The sequence below is a fragment of the Littorina saxatilis genome, linkage group LG1 (assembly GCF_037325665.1).
Source record: "Littorina saxatilis isolate snail1 linkage group LG1, US_GU_Lsax_2.0, whole genome shotgun sequence".
Lineage (NCBI taxonomy): Eukaryota > Metazoa > Mollusca > Gastropoda > Littorinimorpha > Littorinidae > Littorina > Littorina saxatilis.
This window is the reverse complement of record NC_090245.1, coordinates 82,190,312-82,209,195: the sequence shown is the minus strand read 5'-3', so window position 1 is coordinate 82,209,195 and position 18,884 is coordinate 82,190,312. Positions and strand designations below refer to the sequence as shown.

The 18,884-nt window shown below is 41.7% G+C and overlaps 2 protein-coding genes across 8 annotated transcripts in view; one reads left to right on the top strand and one right to left on the bottom strand.

Annotated features, from left to right (window-relative positions):
• Nucleotides 1-833: 833 nt before the first annotated feature.
• Nucleotides 834-13,302, bottom strand: LOC138981584 (serum response factor-binding protein 1-like). 4 transcript variants are annotated; one of them, XM_070354576.1, is made up of 7 exons: nt 13,284-13,302; nt 9,907-9,995; nt 7,506-7,578; nt 7,138-7,209; nt 4,663-5,837; nt 2,006-2,382; nt 834-1,183 (listed from the first exon to the last, which is right to left on the bottom strand). In XM_070354576.1, exons 2-7 carry the CDS (start codon nt 9,984-9,986, stop codon nt 1,062-1,064), a joined length of 1,899 nt encoding a protein of 632 aa, XP_070210677.1. In that variant the 5' UTR covers nt 9,987-9,995; nt 13,284-13,302; the 3' UTR covers nt 834-1,061. The 4 variants fall into 4 exon arrangements, with proteins under 4 accessions (XP_070210677.1, XP_070210669.1, XP_070210654.1 ...); XM_070354568.1 differs by lacking the exon at nt 13,284-13,302 and adding an exon at nt 12,886-13,022; XM_070354553.1 differs by lacking the exon at nt 13,284-13,302 and adding an exon at nt 12,430-12,552.
• The window catches only part of LOC138981617 (tyrosine-protein kinase CSK-like), a 22,793-nt gene continuing 16,620 nt past the window's right edge, over nt 12,712-18,884 (top strand). For 2 of the 4 annotated variants that reach the window (XM_070354618.1, XM_070354611.1), the window contains exons 1-4: nt 12,841-12,981; nt 14,894-15,060; nt 16,692-16,811; nt 17,616-17,716. In XM_070354618.1, coding sequence (XP_070210719.1) covers nt 15,046-15,060; nt 16,692-16,811; nt 17,616-17,716 — 236 coding nt within the window. In that variant the 5' untranslated portion in view covers nt 12,841-12,981; nt 14,894-15,045. The other 2 variants (XM_070354603.1, XM_070354595.1) reach the window with 2 other exon arrangements.

Sequence of the window (18,884 nt, the reverse complement as noted above, 5' to 3'; positions counted from 1 at the left end):
TCCCCCCCCCCCCCCCCCCCCTCCCTCCCCCTGTTTCTGTAATAGACGGGGTGAGGTGGATGGAACTGTTGACGGGTAGCAGGATTTGTACAAGATCAGACATTCATATTTTTTTAATTTAAAACTCAAATGCCTTAGCATAGACCTATTTCATTTCAGCAAACCTCTGGCTATGTGTGTGTGTGTGTGTGTGGTTTACTTAGATGTTACTGTTTTTGTCATTGAAAAATTGCTTGTTTTCTGAATCAGCTGGAAGAGTCAACCTTTGCATCTGCCAGCATGGATGCATGTATATCACTTCATGTGTACCAGGGCTCCCCAAACTGCACTGTCTCCTGAATGTACTAGAAACCAAATGATAAAACGTCCTACAAATTCATGGAACCGGGGTTACCGCGACACACTAAATCTGAAAATGGCTGGTTCTGGGACCCGCTCACCAAATTTCACTTATGCATTTCATCGGTACTGTTTAAAGAAAATGTTAGGCAAATCTGTTTCAACGCGAATGTATCGACCTAATCCAACTAACATGACAATAGTTTATTTGTGAAGAGTCCAGAGAACTTCCAAAACATCAACATAAGCATTTTATGGATCATCCGTCAGCGAGGAATGAGCCCTCTGAAAACAAGAATATGAACCTCCTGGTCTCTGGACCCTCTTAAGTTCAACCGAGGGGGTCAAAGGACCCTCTATACATCAAAGTTGGGGATCCTGGGACCTCTAGTAAAGAGCATCTGTGGGGAGCCCTGATGTACACACATGTGCACATTCTCAACACACACACACACACTCCCGCAGGCACATGTCATCAGTGGAAAAAACGCAGCTACAATTTACCAGATGTGTTTTTTACACTTCTTTTCAAATTCTATGCTTGACTTCAATCAAGGATTATACATTTCTGTGTTCTTTTATACCTAAAATAGGATGGAAAATTGGTTCAAATTCCTTCAGAAAAACAGTCTTGCAACTGTACATGTACAATAAATGTAACTCCCTTCAACAATTGGATTTGTATACGCTACCCCCAACCAATCCCAATCTGCTCTGACTCTTTAGTCATCAAATTTAATTTTTTTCCCAGAAAATGATGCCATCTTTTCCATCTCCTTGCGTTTACGTTTTGCCTCCCACGATGGATGTGAGAAGTCACACTGGTTTTCTGTCTTCTTCGTGCCTGCAAACACATAAAGAAACAAAATAAATGTCATATTTAGTTGCTGCTTTATCTCGACTGTCCATAGAATCTTAAACGAAATGAGGCAGAGCGCTGTTTAGAAATCAAATAACCAAAGGGAAGTAAGCGCTCTAAATGCATACGACATGTGTAATGGAGTAAGCAAGAGTTATACGGAACCAATCTCCTGGCACCTGAGAGAATGACAAGCATTAAAATGAACAAGCGACTTTCATCCTCATGAAAGGATTAAAGAGGATGAAAGTCGCTTGTTCATTTCATTGTTTTTCAATGCTCGTTATTCTCTCAGGTGCCAGGAGATTGGTTCCGTACAACTCTCCATTACACATGTCGTATGCATTTAGTGCGCTTACTTCCCTTTGGTTATTTGATCTCTACTGTCCATGTCAAAGTACCATTTTCTCCGTAATGATTAGACAAGTCACTGTACCCGTTATGAAACAAAAGGTCATAAACTGAAAAAAATAGAAGATTTAAGAAAAGTAGAAGAAATAGGTCTTCTATCATTGCAATTTCCTCTCTTTTTTTGTTGCTCATTCAATAGAAAAAGGACTTAGTTGTATTCTTTTTTTTTTAAGTAAAATCTGCTCACAGTGAAATACAGTACAGCTCAAAACCCATAAAATGCCTTTTCAAGCTGGAAAAAAACCATCCAACAAAAAAAGGGAACAACAGAAGTATTTAAATTGTCGCTGCTGATATTTTGGTTTCTATTCTTTCTTTATCTGCAAAACAAACCTGTTCTCTCCGTTGGACCTCAACTCCTAACTCTCAAAGCCCCATCACCAAATGATGACTTACCACTATGACCTTGATCCCTTCTGCTATCTCCACGACCTCCTCTGGACAGACCCCGACCTCTGAAAGAGTCGGAATCTGTTCCTCGACCTCTGAAGGAGCCGGAATCTCTTCCTCGACCTCTGAAGGAGTCAGAATCTCTTCCTCGACCTCTGGATGAGTCGGAATCTCTTCCTCGACCTCTGAAGGAGCCAGAATCTCTTCCTCGACCTCGGAAGGAGTCGGAATCTCTTCCCCGACCTCTGGAGTCAGAATCTCTGCCCTGACCTCTCCAGCTGCTTCCACGCCCACGATCACCACGACCTCGATAACTGCTATTGCCTCGGTCTCTGAAGCTGCCCTCTTTTCCTCTCCTAGAGTCTCCCCTCCCTCTTGAAAATCTGGTCAAAAAAAGTATCTTGTAGAAAACAATTATTAACTCTTTTGCTGCCGTCTTTTGCTTTATTAATTATTAGCTGATGTCCTGGGTAACTTGCTTTAATGGACATCAAACCATTCAATAAACAATAGATGAAGAAGAAAAACAAACATGAAACAATATATGTGTGTGTGTGTGTGTGTGTGTGTGTGTGTGTGTGTGTGGTGTTTCCAATTATACATCAAAGACGAACCCCTTTTATTATTATTTATTATTATTTTGTCCATGAAACATGCAGCAATACAGGCATACCTCTGGCTGCATATGTTTGCCACAGCTTCAAACTGAGAGATTTATTTCAGGATTTTGCAATGGTTGTGTACAGAAAAATATAATAGGAGTCATTACACACACACACTACTGTGCTCAAAGATACACTCCTTCCCTGTGGACCATCTTGCAAATCACCATAGATCTCCCCTGACTTTTACATGGGATGAGAGCATATTATTATTTGACTTGGAAACATTCCAAACATTCAACAGCCCAGCTGATATAAAGAGGAGGAACTTGTTGCATAATTAATTTAATGTCAGAACTACCATGTATGTTAATTTTCAAAATAAATTATTCAGCTCTGCACAAAAAGCAGCCAGGCAATTCATTTTTGGTATGTGTCCCAGTGGAAGGATGATCTTCTCCTGGGTAAAAACTTGGACAGATCTGTGTTGGTTTACATGATTGTTTACACAAGAAAGAAGGTTCTTTAAAGTAACATGGAATTAATTATTTTTTACTGTTGTAAAACAGAGGTTTGATTGTGAAAACATTCAGCTACATTCACATTTTACAGATTGAATGAACAGATTTGCAGGGATAAAAGTACAGAATTTTCAAAATCAAGGAATTTGATAGGAATTAATTTCTCAAACCAGGAACCTGATTTTCTGATGAGAACTGCCATCCCTGAATTTGTACAATGGTAAGTGATTGTGGAATAGACATTAATTCTGTCAGGTTTCTATGCGGTACGAAAGAGTGAAAACCTTTGCTTTTAGTGAGACAGACAATCCACACAATCATGCTCCTGTCCACGTATTTCCGACACACCCCCTTCACCAATCTGTCATATGAGCCTTGATGCGTTGAGCTGTCGTTATGCGCCATACATGGCCCAGCTCATCCGGCTTCAGCGTGTTTTTATATCGGAGTGGTCCTTCTCCTAGACTGGTGGCTTTACAGGGCTGTCGAGTCCAGTCTACCCGGCTATTTGGCCATAGCTGGCTGGTTTGTTTATCTGAGGTGACCTTCCCCAGGGCTAGAACTTAAGATGCGGCTCTTGGTCGCATGATGCTCCCGTCATTGGAGACCTGGGGTATTTCTTGAGTGTAACAGTGCCACCTGTTACCCCGCCCCATCCTGTTGGAAGCACCGCCAGTTGGTCCGCGACTGCTTATTCGTCCTGGCAAGCCTGGCTTATTTCGCAGCTAACCTCCATATCTGAAGGCCATCTCACTATCCGCCACCTGTGAACGCGCCTGGTTGGGGGTGGTCACCCCTACTGTCCCAATGACTGGCTGTTAGGAAACGCTACCGTTGCTGAGCTTTGGTTCAGTTTTGTGTGTTGCATGTAGTTGACTTATTTGTACTTTGTGGGAAAGTACCGATACATGTATTATATTTTGTAAACACAATATTTATGCTTGGACGAGAATGCAGGTGAACTTTCTAGTCCTGTCAAAACAAGTTGTTTACCACGCTTTTTTAGTCGTGAGTTCGTGGCGTTCGTTCGGATTAAGTGCGTCGGCGCTTTTGATGTACGTCATAGAGAATGTCGCTAGTTTAGTCCATGCACGGCTCGTATAATGTAGTTGTATCATGTTCGGTCTGGAATATTCTTGAGATTGAGTATTTACTATATATGCCAGCGCGATTTGTATGTAAAAAAGCTTCTATTTGAGTTCTGCTACGATGTGCAGTTGTATGTATGGAATGCTAAATAAATCCTCGAACTCAATTTGACGAGTTGTTTTCTGCTGCTGCGAAGACGGGCGACGTAGAATAAAAGAACACAACTATACGACATTTGAGAACTTGTGGCAATCTCAAGTGTCGTGTAACACTGGCCTATAATGTCATGAAAGAAGCACATGTGGATTGTTTGTCTCACTAAAAGCAAGGGTGTTCACTCTTTCACAATCCATACAAACCCCGACAGAGTTATTTCCGGAATATGTCTATTCCACAATTACTTACCTTTGCACAAATTCAGGGATGAAAGTTTAAAAATGCAGTGGCTTACCCGCCTCCCCTTCTTCCTCTGAAGCCATTGGCGAAATCATCATTAAACTCCCCAATCAGCCATCTGTCATCTTCTGCTGTGAACGGTCTCTCGCTCCTTGGTTCTCGCTCGCCTCCCCTACGCCGAAACTTGCCTCCTCGAAGTAACTCACTGTTGGCACGCTCCAGCGCACTTTCTGGAATCCAGTGACCAGATGTTGCGTCTTTAGCATCATCATCTTCATCATCACACACAAAGAAAGGGTCTTTGACAACGTTGGGCTCCCTGGGTTTTTGAAACAGCACAGCAGTTCTGTCAGGTTCATCGCTTTTGTTGTTTTCTTTGAGGTGTTTTTTTGCAGACGTTTTCATATAGGCGCTTTCTTCCTCTTCACTCTCTTCTTCACTTGTGTCTTTATTCATATCATCACCACCATCTTCTTCTTCAAAACTTTTTTCCTCTGCGCTTGTGTTGCTCCTTTCCTGTTCATCACTGTCTTCATCTTCATCTGTATCTGCTTCTAAGTGTTCATCTCCCTCTTCATCACTTTCTTCTTGTATGTCCTGTTTAGCCGGTCCCTTTTCACCCTGATCCCTATCGCCTGTTCTCTTGTGAACGTCACTTTTTCTATCAATTCTGTGTTCCCTCTCACTTTCATCACTTCCCTCGTCTCCTCTCTCTTCATTGTTACTTTCTTCATCAGAACTGTCATGATCATTATTATCAGAAATTGTGTTCTCTTTTTCTCTGTGATTCTTTCTGATGTTCACCTCTTCTTTCTCATCGGGACCTTCATTTTCATCACTATCATCTGCACTCTCACCAGGACCTACATTTTCATCACTATCATCTGCACTGCTGCTTCTGTTTTCCTTTTCATCTTCATCATCGTCTTCATTGCTATCATCAGCAGATAGACTGTGACTCTGTTCCTCTGTTACCTCATCCTTTCCTGCTCCTTTTGGATCTCCTTCCTCAGCAGTAGTTTTAGCACCCAGCAGAAATTTGCTTCCTTTCTTGGCTGCTCTTAGTTTCTGCTTCTTGGTTTTGAAACGCCGGCCTGTTTGTTTTGCATAAAGAAAAGCTGCCAGGTCCTGCCAGTCAGAATGCTCTTCACGGAAATTCTTCACCTTTGTTGCCAGAAGCTTGTGCTCAGCTAGTCGAGCCAGGCTGCGAAATTCAAGAGTAGCTGTGGGCTGAAAAGAAAAAAATGAGAATAGCATGTACTAGAATTGCTTATAATATTCCTTTACATCATATTCATGACTTTTTAGTTTCAGTCTAATTATGCCAAAGTTTCTTATCCTTTTTTAAAAAAAAATCCACTTTGATGTACTTTTGGAGTGTATCCTTACCACACCAACCTCATGTCCAAAACGGCAGTCACAGTGGGTTCTTTCAGATGCCATAATAACACAATAATGTGATGGAGGTGGCAAAAGTACTTTCTATCACTTTATTTGGTGTTTAACGTCGTTTTCAACCACGAAGGTTATATCGCGACGAGGGAAAGGGGGGAGATGGGATAGGGGAAAGGGGGGGGGGGGGGGGGGGGGGGGGAGGGGGGGAGATGGGATAGAGCCACTTGTTAAGTGTTTCTTGTTCACAAAAGCACTAATCAAAAAATTGCTCCAGGGGCTTGCAACGTAGTACAATATATGACCTTACTGGGAGAATGCAAGTTTCCAGTACAAAGGACTAAATATTTCTTACATACTGCTTGACTAAAATCTTTACAAACATTGACTATATTCTATACAAGAACCACTTAACAAGGGTAAAAGGAGAAACAGAATCCGTTAGTCGCCTCATATGACATGCGGGGTGCAGAGAAATAAGGATGTGGAAAAGAAGACTTTTGGTAAGTGAAATAAAGGTGATGGATCCAGTCAGGTAGAAATAAGACAACAAGAAAAGAATTGGAAAACTGCAGGGAATAGTAGGGAGAGTTTTCTTGGAAGGAAATATAGGTGAAAGGACTGGTAAGGCAGAAATAAGACAAAAGAAGAGAAGAAACAGAACCGTTAGTCGCCTCTTACGACATGCTGGGTAGCATCGGGTAAATTCTTTCTAGTCCCAACCAATATGGGACTCCCCCTAACCCGCGGGGGGTGCAAAAGTACTTGTGAGCCTGTATACACAATTGACCCGAAGAAGAAACATTGAACAATACATGTATCTGTCATTTTCCCTGGGTTTTGAACCCAGGACCAGACACATTGCTAAGCTATACACCAACCGCTGTCATTTCCTTGTCAAAATACATTTTTCATATTTTTTAACCAATTACGGACCAAAGCTATCATGCCTTCAAGATGTCAAAAGAAAAGTACAAACAAGTAATAAAAAAAATTTATGAGTGACATTTCATTGTAAGTTACATTAGAAGTCAATCACAATAAAGTGAACAGAGAACATATGGCACATGTGCACAAATAACAAACATTTGTAAACATGCCAGTGCACCCACTGTCCATCTGTCTCTCTTATACATACCTGTTTGCTTGCCTCATCAAAACTTGTGGTATTTTGAAGTGAAAACTTTGAGACTCTGTCTATATTCAGCTCCTGAAAAATAAGAAAATAACTCCTGTAAACTAACCAGTCTTTTCAAATTCAAGTGCACTCTAACATACACTTGCAGGTAAAGACAAGCAAAAGAACTGAGTTTAATGCTTTACCCAATCCAAATATGCATCACTGCTGAATGCCCTCATGCTTTGAAACTATGACAGCTCACATACAAATAAACACAGAACATGCACACACAAAAACCTAACCCCCCCTCCAAATCAAAATATTTTGACAGTTACTTCATTACCTTTCTCTCTCTTATTTTCCATTCTTTTCTTCTTCATACTGACCTTGATGGCAAAGACTTCATCCAGCCTTCTCTGTGCCTTTCTTAAATTCTGTTCCTTTTGCTCTTCTGTGCCTCTAAAAGTACAATAAAGAAAATAATGTTAGTTTCAAACCATCACATAACTAATAAATACTACCTGAATTGTTGACATACATTCATTGACATAGTGAAACTGAAAGATGAGTAACGCTCTCTTATAACTTTCATCAGTCTACCAATGTGGACAACGCAGTCTGGATAACTTGGGTCAATTACAACCCATACGTACTTTTAACTCATTCGCTGCGTGTCGGAACTGGAATTCCGACACCTGTGTTTAGCGTTGGCTGCGTGCCGGTACTTGAGTTCCGACGGATATCACGAATTGTTAACGGTGTAAACGGTCCTGCTGACCAAGGGAAACAACCCCTGCAATGAACTTCTATCTGTCTACAGTGGTACCATTCACTGTAAACAGTTCCTTCCCTTAAATTGTTGAGATTAATAAAAATTTTGTTGACGGTGTGCGACCCACGTGTTTTGACTTTTCCAAGATGGCGGATCGTTCTGCTGAGACGTAGTAACTTGAAAAGAGTGCTAGAACGTGTTATTCAGTACGGTTCTGATCTTGACCTCAGTGATGATGATAGTGGAGATGATATTTTAGATTCTGGTGACGATTTTGTGCCAATGGACGATCATTTGGGTGATGATTCGGGCAATGCAAGTGTCGATCATGACATTGTGTATGATGAACCCATGACGTAGAAAGTTTTTTTGTTTTGCTTCAAATTGGATATTTTGCCTGGATATGAAGACAACAAAAGGTATGTACTTTCAAATGTTTCATATATTTTCTAAAAGAGTAAGTTCCAAACTTTGCAAAAACATAAGGTATGTAAGGTTATCTTGTGCTGTTGATTTTTAATAATTTTTTCAAAATGGCTCTAAATCGCGCGTTGGCAGGGAACACAGGGGAAATTTAGACGCGCAGCGAATGAGTTAAACAAAGATTCAGTGTAGAAAGTAAATGGAATAGTCATGCACAATTAACCCACAACATCCAAATCTGTATAGGAAGAAACCTGCATCTTTGTAGACAAGAACAAGGCATCAGATTCAGGATAAAGGATGTATAATCGCTTCACATATGTATGTAAATTACCACACCGTCTGGACTATCGAGGTGTTCTTCATTAGGTGTCCTCTCATTGGAGGGACCTCACTTTGCTGGCACCTGCATTGTTTTCAGGCTCTGTGTCATTCACAACCCAGAAAGCATGGTATGCAAAGGTCCATGACACAGAATGAAGGACAAAATAAAGTGAAACTGGAAGAACCACAGGGATATTGCCACAAATTCATACCTATAGGACAAATGTCCTGAGCTATTCGGCATCAATAGGACATTTGACTACTTTCAGACATTTTAATAGGACATTATAATTTTGTTCAAAACACAAAATCATGATCACACACACATATCAATATATGCACCAACATTGTGTGCGTATATTGTTTTATCACTTTTGTTTCAAACAGGACACACACAAAAAAGAAACAAACAAACTAAAAAGTAACAAAAAACGTCAACACTCTTACTTTGATTGGCACACAAACTGCATGATTTCCTGATAGAGCTTTTTCTTGACATATTCGACAAAACAGTTTACCTATATAGATGGTCTCTTTGCTGTCAAATTCTAACCAACTAGTACTAAACAGGGTCAACATGAATAGTTAAAACTTATTAAAAGACCGTCTGTGCGAATGTCCTGTTGTACCGACACATACATCTTCAAGTCACGAAACTTTACTTTCCGTGATTGTGGAGGTTTCAGCGGCGACACTATCATTGACGCTGTCATTTTCTGGAATTATGCTATTGCTAACCGTGTTTTCCCATGTTCTTCTTGGCCCTAATGTAGCACACGATGCCGTTGAAACGCCAAACGTGTTCAGCTTTTTTGTTTGTTTGGCAGGCTTTAGCTTTTTTCAGTGGCATAATTCAGTGCCGTGCGTTTCAACTCTAACCGAAAGCAAATTAAAGCATACGCGAGCCTTGGTCAGTTGAAGTTGTCTCCCGTACTCCTAACTTTAGTGTGCTGTCAGAAGACGGGTGTACGCAAACAGCTCATACCGCAAACGGTTCGGAAAACGCAAGATCTGCACTGCACAACTTCAGTGCACCTGTACGCGAGAGCGCTCGGTCACTTTTTGAAGATTTTTATTATGAAAGGAAAATTATCAAATAACGCGCTGTCCGAAGGAATGGAGTTCTTATCGGGCAATGACCGCGCTCAGTTGAAAACGACAAGACATCTGACCGCTATGCGGCCAAGTGAATTGGACATTTGAGCCTTTTAATCGGTCTATGTCCGATGCCTAACGACATCCCTGGAACCAGGCTTTCTTAGTCTTACTTTTTTGTCTTCAGTTTCTGGATCACACGGGTCAGCTTGTGAATCACTTGAACTTTTGCAGCTTTTACACAGGCTCTCATGTTCACAATCTGAAAGACATGAAATACAATGAAAATGAAAAGTCTTATTGCATACATCCAATAACTCACACAAAAAGCATCAAGGGCATGTGTGTGTCACTCACATTGTGTACGTTTAATTGTGACAGCGTGTGTGTGTGTGTGTGTGTGTGTAAGCTTATGTGTGCGTGTGAGTCTCGATGATGTGGGTCAAACTTTTCGAAGGATTCAATTTCAAAAGAATACATATTATATGCCGCCACATCTTCACACATCTCGACTCGCATAACATCCTCACGCATCTAAACCATGGTTTCCGTTCTGGATTCTCGTGTGAAACCCAACTTCTCACCACAACCCACGACCTCTTGACCACCTTCGACCAAAGAAAACAAGTAGATGTCGCTGTGCTTGATTTTTCTAAAGCGTTCGACACTGTTCCCCACCCCCACCTTCTCCACAAACTCTCCTGTTATGGCATAAATGGCCCCCTACTCAACTGGCTCACGTCCTTCCTCACTAAGCGCTCCATGAAAGTTGTACTCGAGGGTACTTCATCCGAATCAACGACAGTAGACTCTGGCGTCCCGCAGGGGACGGTGCTCGGCCCACTACTCTTCCTTGTCCATATTAACGACCTGCCAGCCTCCGTATCGTCCCACGTCCGCTTGTTCGCCGACGACTGCCTGCTTTATAGGGAAATAAACTCCTTCACGGATCACCAATCCCTGCAACAAGACCTGACACCTCGAAGAGTGGGCGGTTACCTGGGGCATGCGCTTCAACGCCTCAGTATAAACAAATCCTCTGACTTCTATTACCAACTGGACAACAGCATCCTCCAAAACGTTAGATCCACACCCTACCTTGGCATTCTCCTCTCAGACGACATGAAATGGAGCCCCCACATTTCTTCTATCACTAAAAAAGCAAACTGCACCCTTGGCTTTCTCCGCCGCAACCTCCAACGCTGCCCGCCTCGTTGCCGTCAGCAGGCCTACCTCTCCCTTGTGCGTCCCCTTCTGGAGTATGGGGCGGTTGTCTGGGACCCCTACCTGAGAAAGACATCGACTGCATCGAACGCGTACAACGCAAAGCCTCGAGGTTTATCACAGGCGACTTCAGGTCGTCGACCCCCGGCAGCGTCACCAGACTCCTAGAGAAAACTGGACTCCAACCCCTGCAACAGCGACGTCAACAACTTCGTCTGACGTTCTTCTATAGGGTGGTTGAGGGGCTGGTACCGGCACTACCATCACACCAGTTCTTAACTGAGCAGAAGCAAGGCCGTAAAATCAGGCCAGTGAGACACTCTGACCATCACACATCCAACATCGTCTCACAGTATTCAAAAAAACAATTCTAGACCCTATTCAGTGCCCCATGGCCGCACTGATCAGTTTAGGAACTCCTTTTTGTGAAGACGGCACAAGACTGGAATCTACTTGAGGACAATATTGTAACCTCCAAAAGCATTGGCATCTTTAAAGCCAAGCTAGCAGCCGTCCACCACCATTAGGCTGCCGCACTCTCCCCCGCTGCATTTATGCCAGTCTTCTGGTACCCAGCAGCATAACCATCAAGATCAAGATCAAGATCAAGACTTGTACACGGAACTCAGAACAGTGACGAACTTCTGACACGTACTTCATGTCCTTCTTCTTCTTCTTCTTCTTTCTTGATGTGGACTGGGTTCATTCGAACGTCTGTAGTCCAGCGGCGGAGCACTGAGTAATTGGTTACTGGTGGTGGGTGACCCAATAACTCCGAGAAGATGGTTAAAAGTATAAAACTATTTACACGAAGAGCTGCAGGGTTACTGTGTCAGCGAGGCAAGTCCGTGGGTACGACCCAGACCAGCTTGGAAGGACTCCAGTGAAGGAGCAACTGTGGTCTTAGGGTCGAGCTTGTTCCACTGACGCAGTGTTCGGGGGAAAAAGGAGTTGAAGAGAACAGGATGGGATGCTCTCTCCTGGAACAGTCTCTGGGCTCCTCTGGTGCGGCTGTCGCCAGAGGTGTAGAACTCGGCCTTGTTGATGTCGACTATGCCGTTGTTGATCTTGTAGAGCATAGTGAGGCGGTTGGCGAGTCTTCTGTCGGCGAGTGGTTCCCATTGGAGGGTCTTCAGCATGCTGGTCACACAGCCTGGGGTCCGATCGCTGTAGTTGTTGTGGACGTAACGGGCTGCTCTGCGTTGGACTTTTTCAAGCTCCGTGACGTCTTTCTGAGAGATCGGGTCCCAGACTGGCGAGGCGTAGTCAAGGACCGGTCTGACCATGGCCTTGTACGTAGCAGCTCTGACGGTGGTGGTGCACTCCCGGAAGTTCCGCCGCAAGAAGCCCACAGTTCTGTTGCCCTTGTTGACAGTCGCTTGCACGTCAACATGACTACATGTTCAGAGATCAAATTCAATGAAACAATTGATTACAATATGTAATCTACAGACGTATCTGCTTTTTACTACCGTGTTATTCAGTGCAACAAGATTTGTTGACGCTTCCTTAGCAGTATCAATGCTTCTGGTCTCTCCCATCGTGTTGGTTTCTGTTAGTGTTTCCATCTTGCAACACATGTGTTACCATAAAGCGAACTTACTTGATAGTCGCAAAATAACTACAAGTCAATGGGAAAATGTACTATTAGGAATATACACAGTTTTAGAAATTACAAAAGAATATAATGATACATATATAATCTATTTTATTGAAATGAAGTGCTTTATTGACTACTTCATATATTGCGACATTTAAAATATGTCCCGAACAGACCCGGAAAAAGCCGATTGTCTCCGATTTTTACTTCCTCCAGAAGAAGAGGGCGCTATCATCAAAGCATGGATCACAGAATTGGCTTCCTGCTAGAATGAAACGAGAGGTATGACGATTGCTATCGTTTTCCTCATCATTTTCCGACTGCTTACTGTTGTTCGTCATTCTTCTTAGTCATCCGCTTGTTGTCCGTTCGCACTCAGGTTTCCGGAGTACTCCATTCCGTGATGTCAAATGCATACAGTTGGGTGAGTCAAAGTTAGGCAAAGGCTTTTCTGTTCTGTTTGAGTTAGTTTTCTCGCTCTTGGGAGGCAAACTCATCGTTTTGGCCTCTCCCGTAACTTTTGATGTGTGCTCTGCTAACTTGTCCAGGCGGTAGTGTAATTTGTGTAGCTGATGCTTGAGTAATATTTGTTCACTGCACCCAGCAGTTGCAGTAAGATGCATGTAACCCGTAAGTGTTAAACTTCGTCTGCAACGGTTACTGTTGGTAGTGTTACTGTTGGACAGTACTATGGGCGTCGGCGGTCTCCAACACGTCCATGCCTACCTAGGATGCGGATAATTCCCAGTAATGACAGTGTCTGCATTGGCGAAGGCAAAGATAGACCGTTGATCGTGATTACTGATAATGGTATGTTTTGACTGCAGCCGGAAAGCGGACCAGGAAGTTTGTGCAGCAGGAAGGTGTATGTCACTTTTTGTGCTTTCGTGTGCACTACTATTATATATATGTATAATCTCTGTTGGAGTTGCATGATAAGCCCTCCACTTCATTGTAGTGCTAGTACTTATACTGTGTCAACTGTCAGTGTCAGTGTCAATTGTTTTAATGTTTTATGTTCTGAAACTGAAAGTGTGTTTGTTTTGATTGTTCATTATGGCTTAATTGTTGCTTTGTGAACATGCATCATTCAAACAGTAAAAAGGCAATACTTCTTGTTTAGCAACCATAGACTAATTTATCAATTTGAACGTAGATTTTTACTGGTTTCAGGTCAGAAAAGACTGGAAATAAGAGTATCTACAGTTAAAAAAAACAGTCTGGGGAAGTTTAAATACATTGCAGGTTAAATGGACGTATATTATTAAGAACTTGATTCATCATAGTCTGTGATCAGCAGGTTACCTCATTAGGAATTTGAAGGAATATACTCTTGTAATTACCTTGATTGCTTTCGCTCAAATGGCGTAATGTGCAAGGCAAAATAAACAAACAGTGATGGTTATACTTATAGTGACCAGTGTCAAAAACCAATCTCATTTTGTATACATGCGCATATAAATATTATGTATTATTATTATTATTTTATTTCTCTCCATAGTATAGTATTTCTACGACCAATTCAATCTTTCTCAGTCATGTGTGATTAGGGTCGGCATGAAAGAAATAGGTTAGGTCTGTCGACTGTTCTACACATTTTTATTTTTACTGGCAGACTGGGAATCTATACAATTAAGCACTTTTTATTTCAAGTTTGATGCTTTAAGCCGACAGATTGACTTAACGTTTCAATATAGCTTTACGCAATATTTTTTCTCTCAATATAAAACGAAAGAGCTCTTTCTGACAAATCTAGTGGTCATCTTAACTTGATATTTTCTTGAACAGGAAGATGGGATTACGCCTAAGTTAGAAATTTGGTTACAATTACATCGCCATCCTGCCCATATATATTTTATTCACATATATATATATATATTCTCCCTCACCTCCATCCTTCCCCTTTTCATTATGATACACACACCCTCCATTTAGCACTCCTGATCAAAGGACATCGCTGAAAAAAATTCCCTGTTGCTATCATTAAGTGTAATTGTTTGACAGAAGTTATAAACTATGCACCAGGAAGATACCTCTGACAGTGGCAGGATGTTGACTTCTTTTGTAACATAGATAATTCAACAGCTTGACAGGGTGAAAAAGTCAATTCTTTGTGAAGCATGTGTATGTGTTATTGTTCATCTGCTTGGTACAAAGTTCCTTTGGGGTGTTTTTGAAAGTTTATGAAGCATAACTATACAGCACGAGGTCTGAAGTTCGCTCAGAATCATCAGATGCATTAATTGTGGAAACTAAATTGGTAGTAGAATTGTAAAGTACATGCTTGTTTTAAACATTTCGGCATGAAGAATGATTGGATTTTTCTTTTGATTCAGTTCCAGGGTGAGTTATCACAGCCGTACAGGGCTCACTAGACTGGAAACCTAAAGGCAACGGGTGAAGAAGACCTTTCAACCAGGGTTTGCATAGCAGACTTCTCTTCTGCTGAAGGCCAGAACATATTCAGAGCAGCTTTTGCTCTGTGAAGATGCCAATGGAGCCAGTAAGTTTGAATCATTAAACAGTTAATGTACACTTGTGTATTATTTGTTCGAATTGTTTGACAATTGCACTGCACAACAGTTGTCTGAGAAGGAGTGAATTAGTGTCATAATTGACCCGAGTGCTAGTGAATTTGCTTGTAACTGAAGTCAGCTTCCCAAAGAAATGTTCATGTAAATACATGTACAGTAAAACCTGCGAGCAAAGGACACTTGGGGAGCCTTGCCACTGTCCTTTGTAGCAAGGTGTCCTTTCTTATGAATATGAATGCGCCAACATTTTTTTGGAGAAAAAAACCAACAGTCACTGATTCTGTTTTGCCACAGTGATTATTAAAATTCAAAGTTTTGAAGCCCTCAAGTTTTGTTTTTGTTTTTTTTGTTCAAAGAAAAGAAGAACAAGAACAAATCTTTAATTGTCTAAGGCCACAGCCCCTTACAATAGTGGTTAAAATAACAGCAATAGTATCTGCACAGTTATAAATTATAGTCACGCATAAAATTCAACAAATACATTAAGACCCTGATGACGTGTCACTGAACCTGATTTATAAGGGTTCGTCTCTTCTGTAAATTGAAGAACACAAATCTGCTGAAGCTGTTCATCACATTATCCTCATTACTGCCACAGAAATACACAAGTTGTTGTTGCAGCGTCTTAGAGTTCGAGAAAGAAAAGGAGAGAGAGAACGAACGAGCGAGCGAGAGAGAGAGAGAGAGAGAGAGATGTGCAATCGGTTTCTTATCTGAAGCAATGGGCCATTCACTGGAAGATTCTTTGATCGAGCTGTTGAAAACCACTCGAAGAGTTCTTCGTTCAACTCATCATAGGTTGTTTTTCTTCTCTTAACACATTTTGCCGTCGATCTGGCACCGGAGTCCCACTGACTGAGAATTTATGTTTGATCAGCTTTTATGTTGGAAATTTGAGTTTTTCCGCAATTCAGCTCATCAGCAACTTTTTGAACGGTCTTTATGACATCGACTCTCTCTTCTAAAGTCAATTTGTTTCGTTTTGGCATGATGAGACGAAGACGAAGAATGAGACGAAGATGCATCACAGTACAGAAAGTAGAAACCAGAAATGTTTGTGAGTTCACGGCATCGACCAATGAGCGTGCACCATACAAAAATCAACTTCTTTCAAGTGCTGTCATTGGCTTACAAAATAAGCTTCTCGCGCGTTCACATCGCCAGCGAGATTGTATTTGCAGAACCAAGATGGCGGACCAGCGTCTGCTAAAAGCTGTCTGCTTTAAGGGTTTGTCCGCTGTTGACAAGTAACGAACCCAATCGGGACCAAAAAAGGGTGTCCGCGTCCGCGCCTTTGAGGTGTTCGCTCCTTTAAGGTGTTTTTGAGAGTAAAATACATCCGTCCTCACTTAAATTGTCCGTTATGCTAAGGTGTCTGCCGAAATAAGGGTCCGCTAGATGCAGGTTTTACTGTACTTAAAGTTGAAATAGTTCAACTGTTTCTAGCTTCTGTTGATTACTTGGTTAAGTATTTTTCTAATTAGTGTAAACGCTTGAAATGTTCAACCCTCACCTTATGTTGGTGGATCAGCAGCTGTCAGTTTGATGAAAGTTATTGTGTTTGAGCACATCTGTGTAATGAAAGTTATTGCATTTTCAGCCTAACGACCAATGGCATGCTGGGACGGAGGTGATTGCCCAATACAATTTTCAAGGCCGCTCAGCAGAGGACCTGCCATTTTCGAAAGGAGACTTGTTGGTCATACGTCGTGCCACCTCTGTAAGTTATTTCAGTTGGGTATTCACAGTGGGTTTTTTGTGGTCAGCACAGCATTGGTTCAGTGGTGTCACTTTGAGTGCATTTTCAAGTGCATTAACAAGATTAAATGTGGGAGGGTATTCCTTAGCATACATATATATGAAATGTTAATCTGTTCAGTAACTATCAGTATCACAGAATTGCTATTCAGGTCACCGACTCCCAACGTATATATAAAATGTTGCGTCTAACTTATTCTAACTGTGGAAAATAGTTAAGAATTGGGCAGTTCTTTTTTAAATAGTCTTATTAGTCATCTTTGTTGTCTGTCAAAGACTACAGTCCGTATTAGTTAAATAAGCATAAGTACACAAAAACATGCACACTACAAAGTCTACTTACCCTTCATAATTTTGGTTGAATTTACCACTTCTCATAAGCGATAACAACAGGATTCTCATATCCGAATAGCGCAGAGACCGCTGACATTGCTGCAAAAACTAGTTCTTTTGACCACCACAAAACTACAACAATAGCTAAACTGAGGACCCCCCCCCCCCCCCCCCCCCCCTCATTAGAATTGGTGATCCTTTAGCCCTTACAACTGTTAATTGAATGAATACAAATGTACTTCAAATGTTTATTGTGTTAGTACTACATTGGCTATTTTTTTCAACACTTCTTTTCTTTTTTCGAAAGCATTTATTTATACTTGGCTACAGAATCTCATGAAGTCTAAACATGTTAGATTTTATTTTTATTTTGTGGGCATAGAGTTTTGAAATAAGAAACATGAAGTGCATATGCATTATTTTCATCCTCTAGGACCGAATGTGGTACAGAGCTTGTAACACTGATGGAAGAGAAGGAATGATCCCAGCCAACTATGTCCAGCCGCGAAAGGTTGTCACACTGCATGCAATGCCGTGAGTGGTCTGCTTTCACTTTCACCTTTTCATGGATGAAAGTTATCATCAGGAATTCCTGGATTAAGGAAGGATATCCTGATGGTTTTCCTGATTGTATAAAACTCCTCCGAAAGCGGCGTATGGCTGCCTAAAATTGCGGGGTAAAAACGGTCATACACGTAAAAAACCACGAGTGTACGTGGGAGTTTCAGCCCATGAACGCAGAAGACGAATATATGAAACCTTTCTAAAGCTAAAAGTCTACACCTCTCAGCATCTGTGCAGGTTTGACTGAATTTGAACATTTCATTATTCATCCGTGCATTTTGGTTTAGGCTTGTTTGTTCAGAATTTGCAGCCGATATCTTGTATTTATGACCAGATTTAATGACACACGATATGAAAGTAGTTTCTTGTTGTAAGTTAAGCAACAATTGTGTTTTTGGTGTGTAAATATATTGAATGTTTTCCTGTCTATACCCCAAAGAAATATTTGTGATATTGGGTTATTAGTGTAGGTATGAATTTGGTAAGTCAATTTGTTTCCTTTTAACTTCTGTAGATGGTACCATGGGAGCATTTCGCGAGAGGAAACGGACACTCTCTTGCGTTACTGTGAAGACGGTGTGTTTTTAGTGCGCGACAGCATTCACTTCCAGGGCGACTGCACCCTCTCGGTTGCCATCCAGGGACGTATTGATCACTATCGCATCATGCGTCGTGAGGGCCAGATGGAGGTGGATGGTGGGGATTGCAGTTTCGATTCCCTCATTGATCTTGTGCAGGTATTGCGCTCTGTCCATGCTGTGATCCTGCATGATGCCTCCTTGACTGCAGTTAACACGCTGCATGAGTGAAACTGAAACACTGACCAGTGTCTCGACTGCAGTCGACATGATGCATGTGTGAAGAACGGGTGTGCGGTGTGGATGGAGAGTGCTGTTTACACGCTACTTGTATGTCCAGGATGATTTGTGGAGCATGGTGTATAGACCTGCTGTGAAGTTTATCTAACCAAGGTGTGTTGTAGCCTGTAGCTTTTTCCCTGCAGGTCTCCATCTTAATGCTGCAGTATGCGAGAGCACCAGTGTGTGTGGTCTCGTCTGCAGAAGAGCTGGTTTATTATAGGAATCTTGCATTGCCACATATCATGGTTCTTGCGTTATCTTGCTCCCTGTGTGCTGTG